This window comes from Apis cerana, linkage group LG4 (assembly GCF_029169275.1).
Source record: "Apis cerana isolate GH-2021 linkage group LG4, AcerK_1.0, whole genome shotgun sequence".
Lineage (NCBI taxonomy): Eukaryota > Metazoa > Arthropoda > Insecta > Hymenoptera > Apidae > Apis > Apis cerana.
Window position 1 is genome coordinate 8,736,919 of NC_083855.1, and position 21,589 is coordinate 8,758,507.

Genomic DNA, 21,589 nt, shown 5'->3' on the forward strand with positions numbered 1-21,589 from the left:
TTATACCATTTCAATGTAAAGATTTCTGCCTTTCACCGATAATATGAACAGAATTCAGAAAATATATCATTTCCTAAATAATCCATCTGTATTATCTATATATTTTATATCGCAGAAATATTTGGATATTTCCTTATTACAAATTTCTGTTTTCATCTGAAGTTAATTTGCTGAATGAAAAACTAACGAGATCGTGTTTACGAGATATTGAGATATATTTCTCGCCTACCGAGTTTCAAGAGCAATTTAACTTAAATTTCTCAGCAATTTTCGAAATAAACAGAAATAATTCGAATAAATCGAGTGTGTAAGAATTATAAATAATATGAATAATATCAGTGAAAGCGGCGATCACTTAATAATATAAGTTCAAGTTATACGCGTGTTCTTCCATACGCGAGGTGTGAGACAATTAATTATGACTCTTTCGAATTAAGATGCAACATTTTCAGGACGTTTTGAATAAGACGATCGTGCCACGCGATATTCTCACGCACTTTCTTCGAACGGATTCGACCAGATTCGTGGGTGGATAGTATTGTGGATCAAAACACGATTAATTAATACTCTGAACATCAATTTTTTTTGAGAAATTATCGATAACGATTTAACATTGAAGATTGAAGAGATCTGCTCGAAGATCGTGCGGATCGTATTAATCGCAGATAACAAAGTAACGCGATATCATCTTTCCGTAATAAATTTTTTAACGAAGAATATGCACGCAGATGCATATTAAAATACAATACAAATACAATTTAAGAAAAAACCACTAGTATAAATTACTTAAACGAGATAATATTATTATTTGCAAATAACGTCAGTTTAATAAAATATTCTTTATATCAAACGGATAAAGAATAAAGTTTCAAAATGTAAATTCTTAAACTACTTCTTTTTGAATTTCTTCAAAGTTTCTCCAGCATCGCTACATTAACATAATTCTTACGTGTGAATCCTATAAATTTAAAAAAAAAAGACTCTTTTAAACCATCTACATTTCCAAAAAGAAGAAGAAGAAAAAAACAAATACGAATTATCCTCACGTTCGTTCAACCTCTCTCACTCTCGAAATAATCCTCGAAATCGAGTTACGTCACCGCGCCGCCGAAAAAAATCGGAATGCAATCTACGCGTCAAAGGCTAACACTTCCCTACAAACGCAGGCGGCAGATCATTATCATCGATTCGGCGATTATAAAACGCTGATTCTCTCGATCATGGTGCTCGCACGACCTACATACCACCCCTCCCCGCCCTTTTACGCACAATGCACAACACACACACACACACAAGCAAACACACGCTTCCATACAATTTGGCAACGCGAGGCCCCGTGGCGTTCTGGTTTGGCAATGGCCATGCCGGCGACCGGCCTCACGAGAATCTAATTTGCGGCTTGTTACAACGCCGTGTGTCCAAGAGGAGACGCGGTTACTAGCCCCCACTATAAGCAAAACCGTTCGTATAGGTTATAAAGGACCGAGCTCCGTACTATACGACTGCACTCTCTCAGTGAAACTCTTGGAGGATCGTTCCACGGCTACCCTGTACCCTCCTTCTCTCCCAACCGTGCGCCATGAGGATTATATCTTTGGTACGTACTTTGGATTTTGCTTTTACGTTGATACGCGCGTGCATCGCGCTGTTTCTTTGACAGGGGGTGCGGGTATCGTATTGCTATTGGATAGGTGTCCTTTCCAGAGTTCATTGACAGTGTCCTTCGGGTTGAGAATAGGCGTGTGCACTTTCGTGTTCGACCAGTATCGGATATATATAGATTTTTATGGTGAATGTTAAGAGATTTATCAATGAATTTATGTATCGTATTTATGTTGTGTAGTGAAGCTTTGATTTTGGATCGAGGGTGCAAAATAATTCATAATGCTACGTAATTGTTATCGATAATTTTGGAGAATTTGTAAATTGCAGGTTGTAAATCCGAGGCTGTACACAAGTCTCTATAATTTTGTTGTTTGTAGGAGAATCATCTTCGTAAACTTCACTTGTGTGAAGTTGTTGCTTAAACTTGTTACGTAAGAGAATGTACTATTAAGTGATTATAAAGTTAACGATTCGATTCTGCAAGAAGATTCAGAACGAGGTGTACTTTACGCGAAATTTGAATGCTTGGAAGAATAATTTTTGCTCTCGATCGTGCGCCACTCGTTTAAAATTCTGTCTCCGTGTTAATACTCGAAATTTGAAGTGTTAGTTGAAAATTACGCAACGAGGTGTGCTTTGAATACTTTCCACAGACTTTCGCCCCCATGTTAGGAATAATGTTAAGTGATCAGTGTATATTAAGCAAACAAGGTGGTTGCGATATTACGTTTACCCTCTTTAGAATCGATGAAAGGATGACTAATTTGCTGTCCAATCGATCGACGATTAATTCAAATTTAATTTTTCTATTTTATGTTCTATTCTACTACGTATGTTTATTTTCAAAAATAATTATTCGGTGTAAATACTTGCATAAAAACTGAAATGGTAGAAATTATTTTTCTCCTAAAATAAAAATCTTACTTTTCACATCTCTTACAATTTTCTTTCTAATTCACAAAATTACCTTCATTATATTTCACAATTTCTTAAATTATTATCACTCGTTATTATCGCACTTAGTTGCACGAACTTAATTGAAAGGAATTCGCACTTTTAAATAGAACATGAAACATACCATATTTAATATCAAGAACTTTATTAATTTTTCTTCAACTCGAAGAAAACGAAAAATGAAAATGTTCCTTTTTCATTCCTTTCAAAATCATTCTGATTGATTCAATTAATATTCTATTTTCTATTCAATACTGATATATTATGTAAATTTGTGTTGTATTTCTGTGTGTAACCATTTATAGAAAAGTAATTAACGAAAGTATTTTTCCTCGTGAAAGAAGGGAAGAGTTCTCTCATTCTTAACTTCTATGGGAACTTTCATCCATTCTGGTTTTCACTCATGAACTTCTTTCGTGAGATCGAACGATTAATTATGCGAAAACCAACGTAAAACTATAAAGCTGTAAACACAATTCAATTTCTCCGTTTTTCTTTTGTATCGTTTCTTTTTCGACGAAAAGAATTACTTGGCATTACTTGTTATTCCTTCGTTCCAATTTTCTATAATTATCTCTCTCTATTGAAAGAAGCTGTGCATCGTACTCTCATTTAAATAATAATAATTTCCAGTTATACAAATTGTAATTGATCTATTATTTCTATCTGTTATAATTGAAATTGATTATTGTTTGATTTTAAGTACAATTAAAATTAGGAAAATATCTTTTTTTTTTATATACTTTCAACTTACGTGAAATTGTTGGGAACGTTATTAAAAGAAAAACAAGAGTCTAACTGATCGAGGATCTATCTAGTAGACTGGGAAGTTTTATTATAGCTACTTTCACCAATTTAACGCACAACCTGTCATTTTACAAATTTTTTTTCATTCCTTTTTTTTTTTTTTTAATAAACCAACGTTTAATCTCATTGTAATCCTAACATAATTAAATCATTTAACAATAATAAAGAAAGTAATTAACGATTGCCATGATATCCTAAAGATTTTTATAATTCTGTTAAAATCATTAAGTATAATTATATAAAAATTTTTATAAAACAATTCTTTTTTATTAAATCGTATAAATGTCAAACTTTATATAATTCACAATACTCTTCACAATACTCTTTATATTAGACATAAATCACTATTGTCTAATTGATCGATTTCTTGAGTGAAAATCTACATCTCTTTTCATTTTATCCTGTTTAATAGATCATAAATAACAGTGGATGGAACGCAATAGAAATAAACTAACTGTTACAGGTTATGAATATTGCATCTTTCTTCGCTATTAACTTCCAAAAGTTTAAATTCGTTATCATTGTTGAATCGCTGCTGTTAATATCGATCGAGTCAAATTTTTATACGTTTTGTTTATTTTCTACTGTTCTCAATTATATAATCCTCGTTAGGATCTCAAAGATCCTCGTATCTCGTGTGAACTGATTTTCGAGATTAATCGGGTATTGCATCTTTAACGAGCCGAACTTATAAAAAATCGTGCAAGCGTATACCATAAGAGTGAAACTTCTCGTTTTCTATTTCGCGATTACAAAGCATCACCGACTTTCCACCAAATAACGCAGCTGAGACGCTGAATTTTCTGTACAATTTTCCACATTGCACTTTTCCAAAGCTAAATTACGGTATTTAAAGAAAAAAAATTGTTCCCTATTTAAAAATAGTTTAGTTAATAAAATTTTCTAACCATCGAGAAATTTTAGAATAAATTATTAGCACGTTTTATTATAATTATTAGTAAAACTAATATATTACATATAGAGCAATAGCAACACCAATTACCTTGAACTATAAAACTTTTAAAGATACACCGCAGAAAATATTTTTCACGCTTACACCTCTATAATTTTATAATAACTGTTCCGCTAAAATATCTTGCAATTTACATTCTAGAACAGTTTCTTAACCATAAAGCAAACTTACTAATTTTTCCCTAGTGAAAAAAAAATATTTAAGAATATTTAATAAAAATCCGCCTCACTTTCCAGTTACATCTAACTTTAACTTCACCTAAATTTTAAAATTAACATACACACATACACGCAATTTTTAATTCATTCCATTTATCATCCCACTATCGATACAATTTTCCAAAGTAACATAACAAGGAGAAAACGAATCGTTTGTCCAGGACTATTACAACTCCGTCTTTCAACTGTCTTCAATTACCAATGAAAAATACATGTAAGCAATTTTTTAATTCATTCCATACGATTCAGTCCATTATCGCATTAACATAACAAAACATAACGAAACGAAAGTGAACCACGAAAAACTATTGATACTCTGGACTACATCATCGATCGCTAAGTTGGAACGTGCGTGTCATAACAACGATGCATCGTTTTTGACTCCCACTCTCTACATGCCTATATTCTAGGCCCTGTAGAAAACCATTGGCGGAGAAACTGGCCGCCGATAAATTGCGAAAGCGAGGCTAATACGTACAAATACAAGGGTAAATCTCGGTTGCTTTCCTCGGATATAAACAGTCATCAAATCAGTTGGCTCTCTACGAATCACGACACGAATCCTTCCTTCGAGCACAACCGCAAATCGTTCTTTGTTAAAAGCCGGTTCACGATCGTTTTTCTCGTTGCACAACGGGGGAAAGAATAGCCATTCGTTCTAATGAAATTCGACAATTAGAGATTACCGATCTGTTGTTGCGTTCGTCTTTTAATCGTTCTCAAAACACGATTTTAGATTTATCTAATCGAGTTTCTCAATCTTATTTCACAAATAATAACATGGATTTATTTATTAAATTGGAAATTGTTACATCTCTCGAAATCAAAAGAGAGTTTTAGAATTTTATCCTATTCATTTCATATTTAAAAAATAAATCCCTGTATATAACCTCTCCTATTTCTTTCTAATCTTGTTCGTAAAATTTTGCACAATTATCCACGACCTAATATCCTATCCTTTTCGAATTAGTTGTATCTCAACAATGAATAATTTTCGTTCTGACAGGCTTCAATCATTTCCATGCGCTTGCGAAAGCCTCCCTCCCACCATTTTAGATATACTTCATTTAACGTCTAATTAAACCACGCGGTTGGCCGAAGTTTGACGAGACGGAAAGATTGGGAAACGCGTTAGACCGTTAATTAAGGGAGTTTGTTATCGTATATACGTTTCTTGCACAGACAGCGTATATTATAATGATCCAAAATTCTCTTGATGAGGACGTGATACTTTTCGCATCGGAGCGAGTCTTCCTGCACGAGAATATATTCTCGCTCTCACTTTTTCCTCGGTCTTGCTGTCTAATGAGCCTGCGAAGACGTGCAAAAACGGGAAAGTCTGTGCTAAAATACACCGTTTACTGGAAACTGTTACCGATGCCTTTACAACGTACCGACAACCATTTAACTTTCGACGTTCTCCAATTCGCTTCTATAAATTTTTCACCGACGTTCCTTTGTAATTTAATTAAAGGATGACGAATCGCGACTTGAATCGTGACTTAAAGATGAATATAAATATACACTCACTGTGAATGAATCGATTGAACGAGAAAATTTTATTTTATTTTTTAATTATTTTGAAACACTATGTCGTATTTAGAAATAGAAAAAAATGATAAAATTCACTTGTGCTTGAAACTTTGAATAATTTTTGCATTGTGGAATCATCGTTTATAAATCGTTTATAAATCTTCATTTATTTATTTCGGATGGAAGCCAATTGACAAATCACGTATTTTAAAAAATATTGATTAGATTATTACTGAATATTTTCAATATTTCGTTTTCTTATCTGACAAAAGCACCGTCAGCAAACTATAAATAGAAACCACTCCAAACTTTTTTTCGATGTCGTATAGATACGTCTGTTGCCTGCAAGAGAATCGACGATCAAAGCCGGAATAGTGAGTCACGAGAAATTTTTGACGCGCGGCGGTGGTGAAATGTGAGAAACGAAATGCGAAATGAGGTGTGGGAAAGAAACGAGCGAGAGTGAGAATGCATCCAAGGCAAGGGTTAAACCCGATCATGCTTCCTAACGTCGATACGTAATTTTGCTTCCTTAATCGATTCTTGATAAAGATTTTTCGTCAATTATTACATTTCTTTCTCCCTATTCATCTTGCAATAGAAAATAACGAAAAATGAAACGCACTTTATTTACTTTATTTTTTTCAATCGCAATAACTAAGTGCGTGTAACGTTAAATTTAATTTCCTGGTTGGAAGTTCATGGGAAGGGAATTAATTTCTATTCTTCTTAAATTTTTGTTCAACTTTTTTCACCGTTTATTTTAGAAGATTTCTAAATTTTTTGACAAATAATTTCTAGCTACTCGATTTCACAATTTTCTTGCCACTTCGTTCCAATTCTAACTAATACTCTTCTTATGAGTACCAATGCAATAAATTTCTAATCCAATCTCATCTTCTCGAATAGAACTTTAACATTTCTTCAAAATATTTAAAGAAAATAATTCCTATGAATCACTTTTTCTAACTACTCTTATTAATTTTTAATTTCCCTCCAAATTACTAAATCAGATATCCTAAGAGACAAATTCACACCTCATTCACACCTCTCATTGTATAATATATTTGTGTAACAGCGAGAGCAACAAGAAACGACATAATGAGAATCGAACATGATCAACAATACACCATCAACCAGACTGTTTCAATACCCTACCCGCTTTCCAACCGTTAAACGTAAAGGAAAAAGCGAGTGGCCAATTCAATGGACGACACAGTTCATAAGACAAGGGCATAGCGGCGTTGCATACCAATGGCTGCGTTCTCGACGCCCATACGAAACGAGTCACGTTCACTCTCACTCTTCTACCCACCACGCCATATTTAGACTCTAAAACGCTTTTTCTCGGCGCATTTTATCCCGGCCATGCCCTCGTCGTTCCCTCGAGCCGAGTAGAAACCGAGATCGTACAATTGTTCGAGATACAGTGAATAAGTATCTCGAATGTATCCACGAATCGATATCGATCGGGCGAATAATTTAAACGCGTAGAGAGGGATGACGATGAATGTTCGCAAAACCTTTCACATCTTCCGGCGGATACGAGTTTCGCCGGGAAACGAGACGATTGAGCGTGTCATCTTGCATCCTCTTCGAAGATAAAAGCCTAAGAGACCTGTCGGACGCGCAGATCTTGAGAAATCCGACTTATTCACCTGTCTCTTCTCTCTTCGCAAGATGTACGAACGTGTGGCAACCGTGATTATAGCGATTATTAGCGTGTTAATTTTTGGGGATAAAAAGAAAGTCTGTTTTGTATCAAATAATCAATTTTCGATATTTATGAATATTTTGAATTGAAGGTTAGATCGCGCGAAAAGGAATTTTGGAGCGTGCTTTGAAAATTTATAGGTGTATTGAAAAAGATGAATATTGGGTCAAAAATAGTTTTGAAGATCAGACTGGAAATACTGGTTGCTTTTGCAAGTTTTATCGAATGCCACTTTCGAAAAATATTGAAATTATGCGAATAACGATGGAGTGGATAGAATCGTTAAATAAATAATTTAAAAAATGGAAAATTAATTTGGTTTCACTCTATCATTGGTTCGTTGTAAATTTTACGATTATTTCTTCTCTTTAAATTTTAATGGGAAAAAAAGTAAGTTGAAGAGAATGTTTTGTCGGTAGGTTTAGAATTTACTGAATGACGATGAATGAAATTAAATTTACCATTGGCAAAAATGGTCTCATTACTTAATGAAGCTTAAAACTGTTGATTTATTGGAAAATTTTAAGCGTGGCAGAATTATCCAGAGAGAAATTAATGTTAGGGGCGAAAGAGAAATATTATTCACGCCTAGAAACCTTGAAAAGCAGGCTTTGACTCATCTAACTGCATCTCACTGCATCATAGTCAGCGTAATTGCATCAGACCGTTATTCATTTCTATCAACAAATTAGTTATTCTTTCATTATTGACTAAATCTAATCAAGTCTTTGAATAATGCATAAAAGTAATATTAATAATTTGTGATTTCCTATTTAGAAATACTTTGAAAAATTATTATCCCTCATTTTATTCAACATTTTATTTGCATACATAAACATAATGACTATTTTCCACTGTACATAAGAAGGAAGTCAATCAACAAGGTCGAGTTCTATGTTCAATCACGCATTAATTTTCTCTCTCTCTCTTTTTTTTTGTTAGCAAAAGTACAGAAATTCTTTTCCGTATTAAATATTTAATCGAGAAAAAATGTTTATAGATATATTTATTCGACATGTAATCATTGAAACAAAATTATAACGTATCCTGGATTTTTTTCCGTTACATCATTTTTATTTGTTCGTAATAAAACCTCGTTAACTTAGAAAAATTTTATTCTAAAAATTCTCAAGAAAAATTTAAAAATCAGAATTAGAGAATATCCTCTCGAACAATTAATTCAAATGAGTCATGTGGCATTTAGCACTACTAACACGCTTCGTAATCCATCCTTTACTTTCCTGTACAACAATTTTCCAGACATGACGTTACAATTTGCATTACGATTAACATGATCCTGACACGGGCCTGCAGCCCATTCACCGCATCAGCCTGCTAATTAGAACATGTGCTGGCAGCTAGATTAATCAAAGAAAAAACGAAACATGATCACGCACAGCTTCCGCTACGGAAATACAGGCGAAGAAAGTGTGCTCGAGACATTTTAACTACTTCCTCCTTCTAAACGCAACATAATCAAACAACGGGACTCTCTCAGTCGTATCTGGATCAGATATGCGCACACGGCCAGTCAGAAGAACGTAGCTGAGGACTTAATACGGTATGCAATTCTGAAAATGTAGCCGGATATATACGGATATATATTTATACGGTTTTTTTCTTTTTCTTTTTTTTTTTTTTTTTGAAAGCAACTCTGCTTACCTTCACCGTGAAGGTGATAATGTTGATATTCGTTGATATCGTACAATCTGTTGTAATTGACGCGTACAATCGATTCAGGAAATCTGTAAAGTAAGTAACATCCTTCGTGATTGTACAATAACATTGCGCAATCTATCTTGTATCGAGAAACAATCGTCTTCTTGTTTAATTAATGGACATTTGTTGAAGAATCGTTCGATAATCGTTTACGATCTTTGGAAATTAATTAATTTTATCAGAGACGTACAATCATTTTTAATATTAATTGAAAACGGTCCTTTCTTCTCCAAGATGAAACGAAAGCATCTAACTTTATAGAGATTAACGAGGGGTATTTTATACTGATGAATTGCGCTAATAAAGGAAAATATCGTAGAAGATTATATTTGTGCGGAAAAAATGGATTTTGATTTATTTTGCGATCGTGACAATACAATGAAATGAAATTCTTTATCTTCTTGCATCGTTGGATTCTTACAGTGTGCTTTGATCTTCGAATGTGTATTTATAAGGAAGTATGGATATCCTTACATTTAATATCTATAAGAAGAAAGCAATACCCTGCACAACAATATATTTTCCTATTCTATACCGTAGAACGTGTATACTGAAAATAAATTGAAGCAATTGAAGTAAATAAGAACGTTGCTTCCAGCTACCACCTTCCTCAAGGAATTAACTTACTTTTACTTTCGAAACGGTGCTTCAGATCGATCCAACCAATACCACATTCTTTCTCTTTTCTAGGAACGTTCGTTCCTATTGTGCCAACATCTCTGATACCAATATTTTAAAATTTTTAAATTTTACACGCAAATATTAATATCTCTAACAAGATTCCAACAAGATGAAATATAAGAAACGTGTCTTATAAAATCCGCACAATTTATATATTCTTCTCTCAAAAAATTTCTCAACCCCTTATTTTCTCAACTTAAACGCATCCCACGAATGCTCATTATCACGTAGAAAACCTTTCATACTTTCTATTTATATTTTTCTGCGTTATCTCTTTTTTCTCAAACAGGACAACCTTCAACGTTTCCCTCAAATTATCCTTCGCCAAGATAATTTCGTTCCACCGATCAACCGCAACGAGCTACTTTTACGAATATATTTTGTCCCTATTCACTAACGAACGTCAACCAAGGATTCCATACGCAAATAGAAATTTACGGATGGCTCTAACCTTTTCTTTTTAGATACATTTTAAAACAAAACGAATATACACAACGAAGGTATAACGTTATTCTTCCTTTCTCTGGAAAGTCAGAGCTAGAGGGCTAGACAAGGCGTGGTAGAACAGGACCGATCACCTCCAACCAGAACGACCGAATGTGTTCGTATACCTCTCACTGTATGTGACTGGCATGCTCTCAACGTTGATTACAGAGGCCTGCCTCCGCGTCACGATTTTCCAGACCACAGAGATACAGAGTCATTAGACTGTACACGGTATTTGGTGGGGCCAGGCCAATGGGGGCCTGTCCGTTCCCGATCTCGATAATAACGACAAAGTAGTAGATTGATCTCGTGTGAATTTAATCGAGCCGATGATTAAATCGAGGATAGATGAAAAATTGGATCATTCTTCCCTGCCCTACGCGTCTTCCTTTCTCTTTCCGATTTTTTTCAATCAATTGGATTGATCACGGATTTGTTGAAAATTCGATGATGAAGTTGTTTATTGAAGATTAATGTTTTCCAGTTTGAAGTTAATTTATTGAGATGTTCAATGTCAAATTTTTTGTCTGGCGCGGAAGATATTAAAAACAAATTATTAATTATAGATTATGTATAAGTAAAAAATGGATAGTCAAATTTTTTCTGACGAATATCTAAGTTAAGCGATTATCGAGACACTTGAATGTATTAGATTTTGTTTTAAATTATTTCCTTCGGATAAAAAAGGATATTCTATGGGCAATGAAGCGAAGAATCAAGCGTGAATTTATATAGTTTCGTATCAATTTTAAAACGAATATAAATGTCTTTCAGGTATTTTCAACAGATTGCTAATAAATTAGAGTATTTAATTCATAATGATTTATTTATGACTAAGTTTATTAATATATCGTCTTGTTAATATAGTTATAAAATAGATATATCGGAGAAAGTTTTTTACAATTTTCATTAATCGGATTTAATTAATCATATTTGGATTTTAATTAATTCATTACGGTACATAAAGTATTTCTAAAATAATTTTCCAAATTATATTCCAAATTATATATTCGTTCCAAACTATAAGATACTTATTACGAAATTACTACTATAAAATAGCTAAAATTAAAAATACGATTTTAAAAAATTCGCGATAAATTTCCTATCGTTATAAAGTTATTAAAATATCATTTATCATCATAAAAATTGGCATTCTTTAAATCTTCCACATTCCTAAATTTCATTCATTTTAATCTTATATTGAGAAATCTTAATTCACACATCAATACGAGTTTGTATTAATTTTTTTTCTCACACATAACCTCTTACATACAATCGCAAATCTACTTAACATCCTGTATATATAATACAAATATATTTTTCGTTAAACGAAATGTTCACTTTAAAAATTTGTTCCAAATTTCATCCATAACCAGATTCACGATTAAAAATATAGACTAATTGAAAAATAAGCTGTCGAAAATAACCTGTCGAAAATAACCTTCGATTTTCTCCGCGCCATCTTGCGAAACAACCACTTTATCACGCATGCGCATCGACTCGGTTGCATTTCGCCTGGAGAACGTTCGCGCAGGGTTTATGAACGCGAGGAAAGGATAGCCGCATTTTATCACGGGTCGACTGGAAATTAATCGGCGCACGCCCAAGAGAGCATGATGAATACCGTATCGTTCGAAAGTCCCGTAACGACGTACCTCCCTGTCTCAAGGACGAGTTGTGTGCCAACAACGTCTCGAATATTCCTTCGTTCGTTGGATCGCGATCAATCGAGTCATCGATATCGATGTTATCTCCATTACCGACACGCAATACGATCCTGCTCGAAGGTTTCACGAGAACCGCTCCAATGTTTCACCAGTTCTATTATTTTCTATAGTAGTTCAGAAATTTTTGCAGGTTCACGATTGAACGAGCATGACTTTGGTTCGTTTTGCGCCCCGATAATCTCGCGGTTTGAACGTCGTTTCCGAACCTTGACTTTAAAAAAAAAGTGAGAATGATGAGATTTGATCGGCGCGGAGAAAGGTTTCGTGATCTCGTCGAACTTCACTCCGTTTTGCTGTAATTTGCACACGAAAGTGAAATTGAGCAAAGGACGTGAAAATTAATTGAAAGTGAATGAAGAATGAGAAACTCTTGAAATATTGTACCAAATATCTTTCAGAGGTTAGATTAGAAGATTATTAAATTCATCATTCGAAGCAACGACAATGAGTGTAAAATTAACGCAATGTATAGAAATTGATGAAAAGAATTATAATTATTATTCTTCAAGCATATTGCCTTTTCGTCGTCAATGATGTGGTTAATAATTTAGAATGATGCGAAATTAGATGTAATAACTGATGTTAAAGCTAACAAAGGAACTGTAATTCGAAAACCGTAACCTTCCTGGTATGCATAAATATCAAAGGCAATAATTAAACCGGCATCGCTTTCTATAAACTCCACGAAGGCGTGTAAAGCGTTTTTATGCAAGAATTCTCTCTTATGTCGGTTCTACACCGGTTTATATATACCGCAACATGCCAAAACAAGGCATCGCGTAATTTTATACGTTTCTACGTAATGGAAACTCGATAGAGCGCGTAGATATCAAGAAAATCGTATTGATACTTAGTAAAACACGAACGCCTATATAAAATATACGGAACAATTTTTCGATTTTTTTCCTTAACCTATATCGTTCCGAATTTGAAGAAAATCTAATATGTTCGAAAAAAGTGACAAACTTTTTATACAAATAGAATTTTCCAAGGAAAAATTAATAAGGGAAAAACGTGTAACGCTATCGGAAAAAAAATGGTAAAACGAGAAGTTGGAAAAGATGTTGAATTTCATACTATATAATTAAAAGAAATTCCAGTTAACTTGTTGACTCTATGTAACCATTGAAAGTGATAGTTGAAATGACAACGCTTCCTGTAAGACGATAAACGTGTAGCGGTTTCAAGGAATTAGGTTCGAACAAACAGAGTGTAATTATCATTAACAATAAGAGATAATAGTAAAGAGATAATTTAAACACTTGTAAAATATATAAAATAATCGTAAATAAAATCCCTAAATTCCAAAACTATTCGCATTTCATCTCGTTTCGAGCCATCATCGTCAAAATCCGTTTCACAAACTTGGCATCGAATCAATAGATCCAGAATCGATCGCTGAAAAGCGATAACCGATTCCATCCATCATCCAGACTACTAAAATCCTGTTCCAAATTAGAAAGGGAACGTGGCGAAAAACGGTTTCACACACACACACATATAGCATGAACGAACGCGAAAAGTGACAGTGGCGTTTCGTACGTTTCCTGTGGGTCGTCGCGAGGCGTGGTGCGCCCTGTCTTTTGTGCGAGCATTTGCTCTCGGTTCAAGGAGATCCAGAAACAGAGGCGAGTTACGACGCTCTGAATCTGAATCTCTCACGGTAACCACGCCGCCATAATTCTGCCTCGCCCCGTATTCGGGTCAACCGAGTAGTAGAAATTACGTAACCACGTGTGCGGTTCCCACCGACGACGTGGGCTCTTTCTTACCGGAAGTATATTGGATGCCAGAGTCTCGAGAGGACGTGCGCACGGTCATTTGATGGGAAATCATCCTCGAGGGAGAAGGGGGCAAATTATCGATGACGAATCGGGTGAAAAGTATCACAAGGAGAACCTCGTACGTGGCTCCGTATCGATGCGGAGGAGATGGAAATGAGAATGCAGAAACGTGACGGGAAGAGAGTCGAGATTATTAGTTTCTCTTCGGGGCATTATCGAGCTTATCCTGAAATAGGTAGGTTTGCTCGTTTCGTCACCGCGTTTGAACCAGTATTTCGAGCCAGTGTTTTGTGAAATAGAAATCGTTCGATGGAATGTTTCAAGGACTGTTTTATTATTTCTTCCACGTGATCGAGAGGGTTTTTATCCCTTCGACTCCTATTCACCTTCTATGAATATATGTTGTAACGAATGCTCGTCATATATGATGGTGTGTACTTTCTCTCTTAAATATCATTTTATTCGTCGATTATTTTCCTTTTTAAAAGGAAAACTATTCTTTTTGTTTTCTGTGTCAATATGATTGCTGTCGTTGGTTCGTCCCATCTCTATTTCCATCTTTCGACCTATCCCGAACGTGTTTTACAATTTGTTTCTTTGAATTTCTGTATCGCTATTGCGAAAACAGATGTCGTACAATAAATCAAAACTTTCCACATTTTACAGAAACGTGATTTCTCACGAGTAGAAATTCTTCGGAATCTAACATTTCCTACAATCGACCCGAATCTGTCATTTGCCGGTTTCTATATCATTATGGAACACACTGTTTCCACATAAATCCGTGTTACAAAGAAATTGACCTTAATACGCGTAAATGAATCATTACGTTTTGATTAAGAAATTTAATATCATCTTCCTACAAATCGTTCGAGATAAAACCAATTTAACATCAATTTGACGCGTATGAAATTCCAATTAATGATCGACATATGATCTGGAATACTTCGAACGTTTCTTCCTCTTCTTTGCATAATGAAACAACATTTTCAAACGTATGATCTCGTAATATTGGATCATAGCATCGTTAATAACACTTTCCTCCCTTGCTCGTTTTGAGCACGCTTTAGCTGGTCCGAGCGAGCGATAAGGAATTTTATGCGGCGCATACCATTCGCGCGTATTCGAGTTCACCGATCCGCGAAACTCGCTCTCTCCTCGCCATCTTCTGCTTCCTATTCACTGTATAAATCCCCGCCATGCAGATCCGGTTTCGTGGCTGGAAACTAGAATAACAAACTCGTTTCGGTTTGTCCACATTCTAATCCAGCAATTTTGATTACGATTCGCGTGACGTTGATGAAAACCGTTCCCCTCTCGGCCCGCCGTCTCGGTCCTTCATTCGTCTCTGCTCGCGTGTCTCGCATATAACGACTCCTTTCTACTCATATACTACTTAATAAAACGTTATTTCGTCGTTCGTACGCGTGTCTGTTCGAGTAATTATTGTCAATTATATCAATAAATTTGTAACGTGTTATTAACGAGAATTTGCTATTACGTACGCTGTTTTAATTGTCGAGTGGAACAATCCTGTGTACATTATGCGTTTTGTAAGAATGTGAAACGATGAAATGGAGAGTGGAGTAAAAGTAAAAGTAAAATTTTTATGATACTAGAATGCTATGCGAAAACATCGAGTATGGAATATCGTTTAAAAATGAAAGGAAAAATTGTAAACGCTTGGAATGATACGACGTAAGAATCATCACGACTAATAATCGGCTTCAATTTGCAGGTAATCCCATTATGCCTGTTACTGATAACAGAAGCGAAACGAGCGGATCTCCGGCCTCGTATCGCGGAACCGCAAGTTTATTACGAAGAGGACGACAGCCAGGCAGCCGAGGACGATTACAGCCCAGCGGTCTATCAACCGCGTACACGTGCCCTTCCTTCGCCACGTTCGAAGGACGCTCTGCACTCATCGAAGCCGCCGCCAGTCCAGACTATTCGCAATTACAACAAGGTGAACGACGACGGATCTTTCACTTTCGGCTACGAGGCGGCGGACGGCTCGTTCAAGGAGGAAACTCGTGGAACCGATTGCGTGGTGCGCGGTAAATACGGCTACATCGATCCCGACGGCAATAAAAGGGAGTTCACGTACGTGTCCGGTAATCCGTGCGACCCGAATGCGCCCAAGGAAGACGAGGACGACCTGGCCGACAAGCAGGAGGAGGACGACATCTCCGGCCCGGCCAATTATCCTTCCGTGAGGCCGATACCGGTGAGACCGGCGGCCAGACCGGCTTATCAACAACCCACCACGCCCAGGCCACCCACCACCATATTCCAAACGCAATACCAGTTGGACGACGACGCCAGTCAAGAGTTGGGCGACGAGGACTTCGTGAAACCGTCCCAATTGAGAGGGAGCGGTTACAGAACGGCCCAACAACCAGCCTACGTCCCGGTCACGCCGTCCACGGCTCTCTACGAGCCATCGCCCACCGCCAACCCTGCCCTCTACAGACTAGCCTCCTCCACCACGCAATACCAGAGCACAGCCTCGCCCGTTCTTCGTGGCCAACCCAGCATCTCCTCCACCGCCTATCAAACCCTCGAGACGACGACCCGCCGCCCTGCGACCCGCCACCCGAAGCCGCAATCGGTCGCAATCACCCCTCGACCCCACGTTGCACAAGTCGCCGCCCAGTACGTGTCCCCGAGTAGCACCGAGCGTCCAGCGTTATCGTACACCCGACCCTCGTCGCCGGTCACCGTTACGCCCAATCTACGCACCACCACCGCATCCACCACGTCTCACCTCGACTTTGCCGCCGAGCTCGAGCGTTACGTGAACACAGTCGGCGTATCGAGCCCCAAGCCCGTGCAACCGTCCAAAGTAAAATTAGCCGGGCAACCGGCGATCGCAGCGTCCATCCCGGCCGCAGACCCCATCTACCAGTCGGAGCTCGTGTACGATCCCGCTACCGGTCAGTACAATACCCAACTATATCAATCGCTACCCCAAACCGTGGGCGACTTCACCCTAAGTCACAAACTCCAACCGTTCGTAGCCCAGCCCCAGTCCTATCTCGGCCTCCAGCAGTTGCAGCAGATCCAGCCCCAACAGCCCCAACGTCAGTCCCCGCTTTATAAGCAACCGGCCGCGCCCCAGCCATCAGCCACCGTCAACCAACCCCAGGAAGTGCTGTACAGGAAGCAACAGGCCCAACTGTTGCAACAGTCGCAACAGCTCTACGCCCAACAGCAGAGACGGCAGCAACAACAGCAACAACAATCGACACCGTCGCACAGGCTTCAACTGCTCGAGTCCCAGACGCAACCGCAGTCCTTTTACTACGTAGCGCCTGCGAGGTCCTCCAACTCGGCCAGCGCGCCACTTTCCGTAGGTCAGATAGATCACTATCTTCGAGCCACAGCCGGTCGTTATTGATATTTTGATTAGCTTACGAGTCTTCTTTTTTTTTTATTTCTTTCGAATTTATATATATATATAGGGTATCTTTTTGAAATTTTTTTTTGTACTATCCGATTACCGGTTTCGGACCATCCGAACGCGGCACTTTAACAACGAGATGGTGCTGTCAGTGGGCCTGGCGCGTACGTATCCGGGATTAATAATTGATCGCGCTGAATTCGTTTCGTTCAAGGTTATTGGAGGAATTATTAATTGGATTTGATCTTTAGATAGAGTAGGATATTCTATTTGGATACGTGTTACGAGTTGAATCGTGTTATCTTTTTCTTTTTATTTTAACCTCGATGTTTTGCCAACTTAACTTTTTTCCCTACTATACGCTTTCTTAACGAACGATATTTAACGCAATTGTAATTAACAAGAGTATTTACTTTTATCAAGCAAGCAGTATGATGCGAATCTAACGAAATTCGATATATTTATTTATTTATTTTTAACATCGTGCGTGTTTTTATTTTAAAATAATGCTTCTCGCATCAACGACATCAACGTTCCATGGACATTTGCATAAATACGACGATTACGATTTTGATCAAAGTAGATTCGATGCTAACACTGTGATAGAGCTCACTTTCGAAATCGTTATTTAAACTTTCTAAAACTTTATAAAATTTCATACAAATGTAACAATTTCACTTGTATACGAATCTAAAACGATAAAAACACGATTTTCCAATTCTGATTTCTCAAAACTAGTTCATTTCGTAATGAAATTCAAAGAACTCGAAGAGACGACGATTAAAATTAATAATGACATCGTTGATAATGTTATCTAACGTGTTATCCAATTAATGAACCAATTTTCAGCTTCGAAATTACATTCTTTTTCTTTTTTTTTTTTTTCTTTTCGTGGACGTTTCGAGAACGACTATCATTAGAGAGTGAAAGTCAATGACCTGACGCAATATATACTCACGCACACGAAACGCATTATCATAGTAATTTCGCGTCTATTCATACTGTAACATTGCAGATTCCGAACGCCATGACCGGAATTATTCATCGTGTGCTCACGATCGTTTCGAATAGAATCCCGACCTACGTGCTCGTTCGATTACAAAATGCGAATCCGTAGGATTGAACCGGATAAATATTTACCGTTGAATAAACGGCGCAACGTTTAATCACACCGACACACAGCGTTTCCCAGGGAAATGATTCATAGGAAATACGTAAGAAATTGACGAGGGAATTAATTACAAAATCGACCGATCACTTGAACGATTTATGACCTATTTATCCGAACTGACTATCAGAAAATGATAAATCGATGATTTTTTAACAGATTGAAAAAATTAAATCTTAATCGAACACTACTCTCAATTAAATACACAGAATTCTAATATACATGCAATGAATTCATTTTCACAATTAAAGCCAGTAATATTAAGTAGAAGAACTGTGTAAGTGGATAAACTGGTTCATAACCAGATCCATGTATAACAGAAATCAACTTGACTCTTTTTTTATCGAACAGAAGTTCGCGTAATTTCTAGCTTCCAAATAAAATATCTTAGGAAACACCTAAATTAACATTATATCACTTAAACTTGCCCAAACACCAAACACTTGAAACGCTACATAACAGAGATTGCAGAGACGCGTACAGATTATCCACGCAACTCGATATTACGTAGAAGAAAGAACCAGAACCGCTTCATCCGCGTTTCTACGATAAATAAAATTCCGAATTCATCGACTTTCACCCTGTCCATCATACAATATTTCCGCCAGTAAAGTCGCACCGACTCCGCACGATTCGAAACCTCGTCACAAGACCAATGGTCGATCAATTTAAACCAACCGGGTTCAAGATCGGCAACGTTTGGTTTAAAATTTTGTTTCGATCGGGAGATTAAATTCCACGAGGATAAATGTAGCATTACTTTCATCGGCGTGCTCCCAAGAACACATTCTACGCTCGCGAACAGGGCAAACAAAACTTTCTATTTTGCATTCCCTGTCGCAAGTGTGAGAATCGATTCGAATCTAAATCCTACGACTCGATTCCGTGGAAAGCTATGCGATCACGTATCACGTGGAAACACGTGGATCGAGAGGCGTGGATCGATATGAATCACGTGAAAATATTTCACACGCATCGAAACGACTCGTTCCGTATCCGTATATATATATATGTGTGTACCATTAAGATTGTCGCGAGATTTTCGAAGAGATATTTTCCCCGATACGCGACGCCAGGCCGATCGTCAACTTCGTTATATATTTATCGTGTATCTATTTATTAGTTGTAAGCTCTTTTGAAACGAAGAGTGAGTAAAAACGTTTAATCGAGAACGTTAGGATACAAGGGATGGGCGTCTCGAGAAAATGAACGCGGATCTAGCGCAATTATGTAACATTGTACGGTAAAATTCTGTTTATGCGAAATTATTGGAAGATCAGGGGTTTTAGGGTTATCTTATTAATAAGTTAAAATTTTGTAATTCTACGCAAAGTTTGATGGGTTTTTTTTTTCGATATTTGAACAGAAAAAAAGAAATCGATGGATTAATATTTGTTCGTTGGATTCTTGGTTAAACATTCTGGATTGTTTAAATAAGAATATAAAGCTCAAGTAAGTTGTAATTAAATTTTCTTTGTTTCATATAAACAAAGTTTTGCTGTACTTGTAATCTTTTCTTGTCGACGGTATCAAGCGTCGACATGCACTTGTCTACTCATATTGTAAATACTTTATCTCGTTAGAATTAATATATCTAGCGGCTACCTAGTGATTTATACGTTTCAATACTATGTCGATAAGGAACACGTCTCTCTTATACGTTTATAGTTGTTTTTTTTTTATATATTATATATATATATTATTTGTAAACGTGATCAAAGAAAAATGTATTTTAATGAAAAAGAAAAAAAAACTTGTGTCCTATTTTTCTTTTTTTCTTTTCTTGATTTAAATTCCCATTCGCTAAACGGGCCAGAAAAGAAAGTAAAAGTACTGGAAGAAATCGTAAGTATGATAAACGTTCGATACGCGACATCTTCCGCGATTTTTTTACATCTATACACGCGATTGCGTAATTTTCGATACGCTTTTGTAACTTCCATGTATATTAATTGACAGTAGGAATTTTCGACGCGTGTTACTCCTGCAATTTTACAATTATACAATTTTAACTTTTAACTTTCCCTTTCCGGAAATTTTTTTTACAACGAAATTGTAAAATCTAGAAAAAAAAATAGATCTAGATCAATCGTCGTATTATTATTTCGGATACTTTTATAAATATTTTAAAGGGAAAGTATCATCGAACACGAATTTTAATTTCAATTTCAATAAACAAAACGATACTTTATTGTTTCTCTTTCGATTCAATTTTTATTTCTATTTATTGATTGAATTTTTCTTAGATAAGACATTACGTGTCTTCGATTGAACGCGCGAAATTAGATCATTACGTCGCCAAGGAACAAGAAATGAAGTTACTCGTGTATATATTTAACATTTGTACGCACAGGCGTGCGTAATTGCAGCAAACGTTAACGAGTCCGCCACGAGACAGCGGTCTATTTTCTATTCGTGTTTCACAGTGGTTAAACGCACGCGGAAACCGCTTCCGTAAAAAAGAAATTAGAAAAATAAGGAAGTCGACGCGTGCAATTGCATGTAAGCATCATTACATCACCAGAGATGTGTACTGTCCAAGTTTCTACGTTCTCGCTACGATCCCATCATAAATAGCACGTGTGCAACCTCCTCGTCCGATTAAGGGCAGCAACGAGTTCGAAAGGAGAATCGAGTTCGATTGAAATCTTGGGAGGTGCAATAGAATGATGCAATAACTATCGAGATTCGATGATTAAATTGGGTTACTCGAAGAATAGGGTATCGTAAATTTATTCTAATACAAATGTCACGAAACAGATCTAATCTTTGAAGATAATCGATTGATCTTTGAAACGAACGATGGAGAATTTA

At 36.5% G+C, this 21,589-nt stretch overlaps 1 protein-coding gene across 2 annotated transcripts; it reads left to right on the forward strand.

The window, feature by feature from the left end:
* Positions 1-1,442: 1,442 nt before the first annotated feature.
* On the forward strand, positions 1,443-20,539 carry LOC107999056 (probable serine/threonine-protein kinase samkC). 2 transcript variants are annotated; one of them, XM_017058710.3, is made up of 3 exons: positions 1,443-1,597; positions 15,940-17,140; positions 17,225-20,539. In XM_017058710.3, the coding sequence occupies exons 1-3, from the start codon at positions 1,580-1,582 to the stop codon at positions 17,602-17,604; spliced, it is 1,599 nt and encodes a 532-aa protein (XP_016914199.1). In that variant the 5' UTR covers positions 1,443-1,579; the 3' UTR covers positions 17,605-20,539. The 2 variants fall into 2 exon arrangements, with proteins under 2 accessions (XP_016914199.1, XP_016914198.1); XM_017058709.3 differs by having other exon boundaries at positions 15,940-20,539.
* The last annotated feature ends 1,050 nt before the right edge of the window (positions 20,540-21,589 follow it).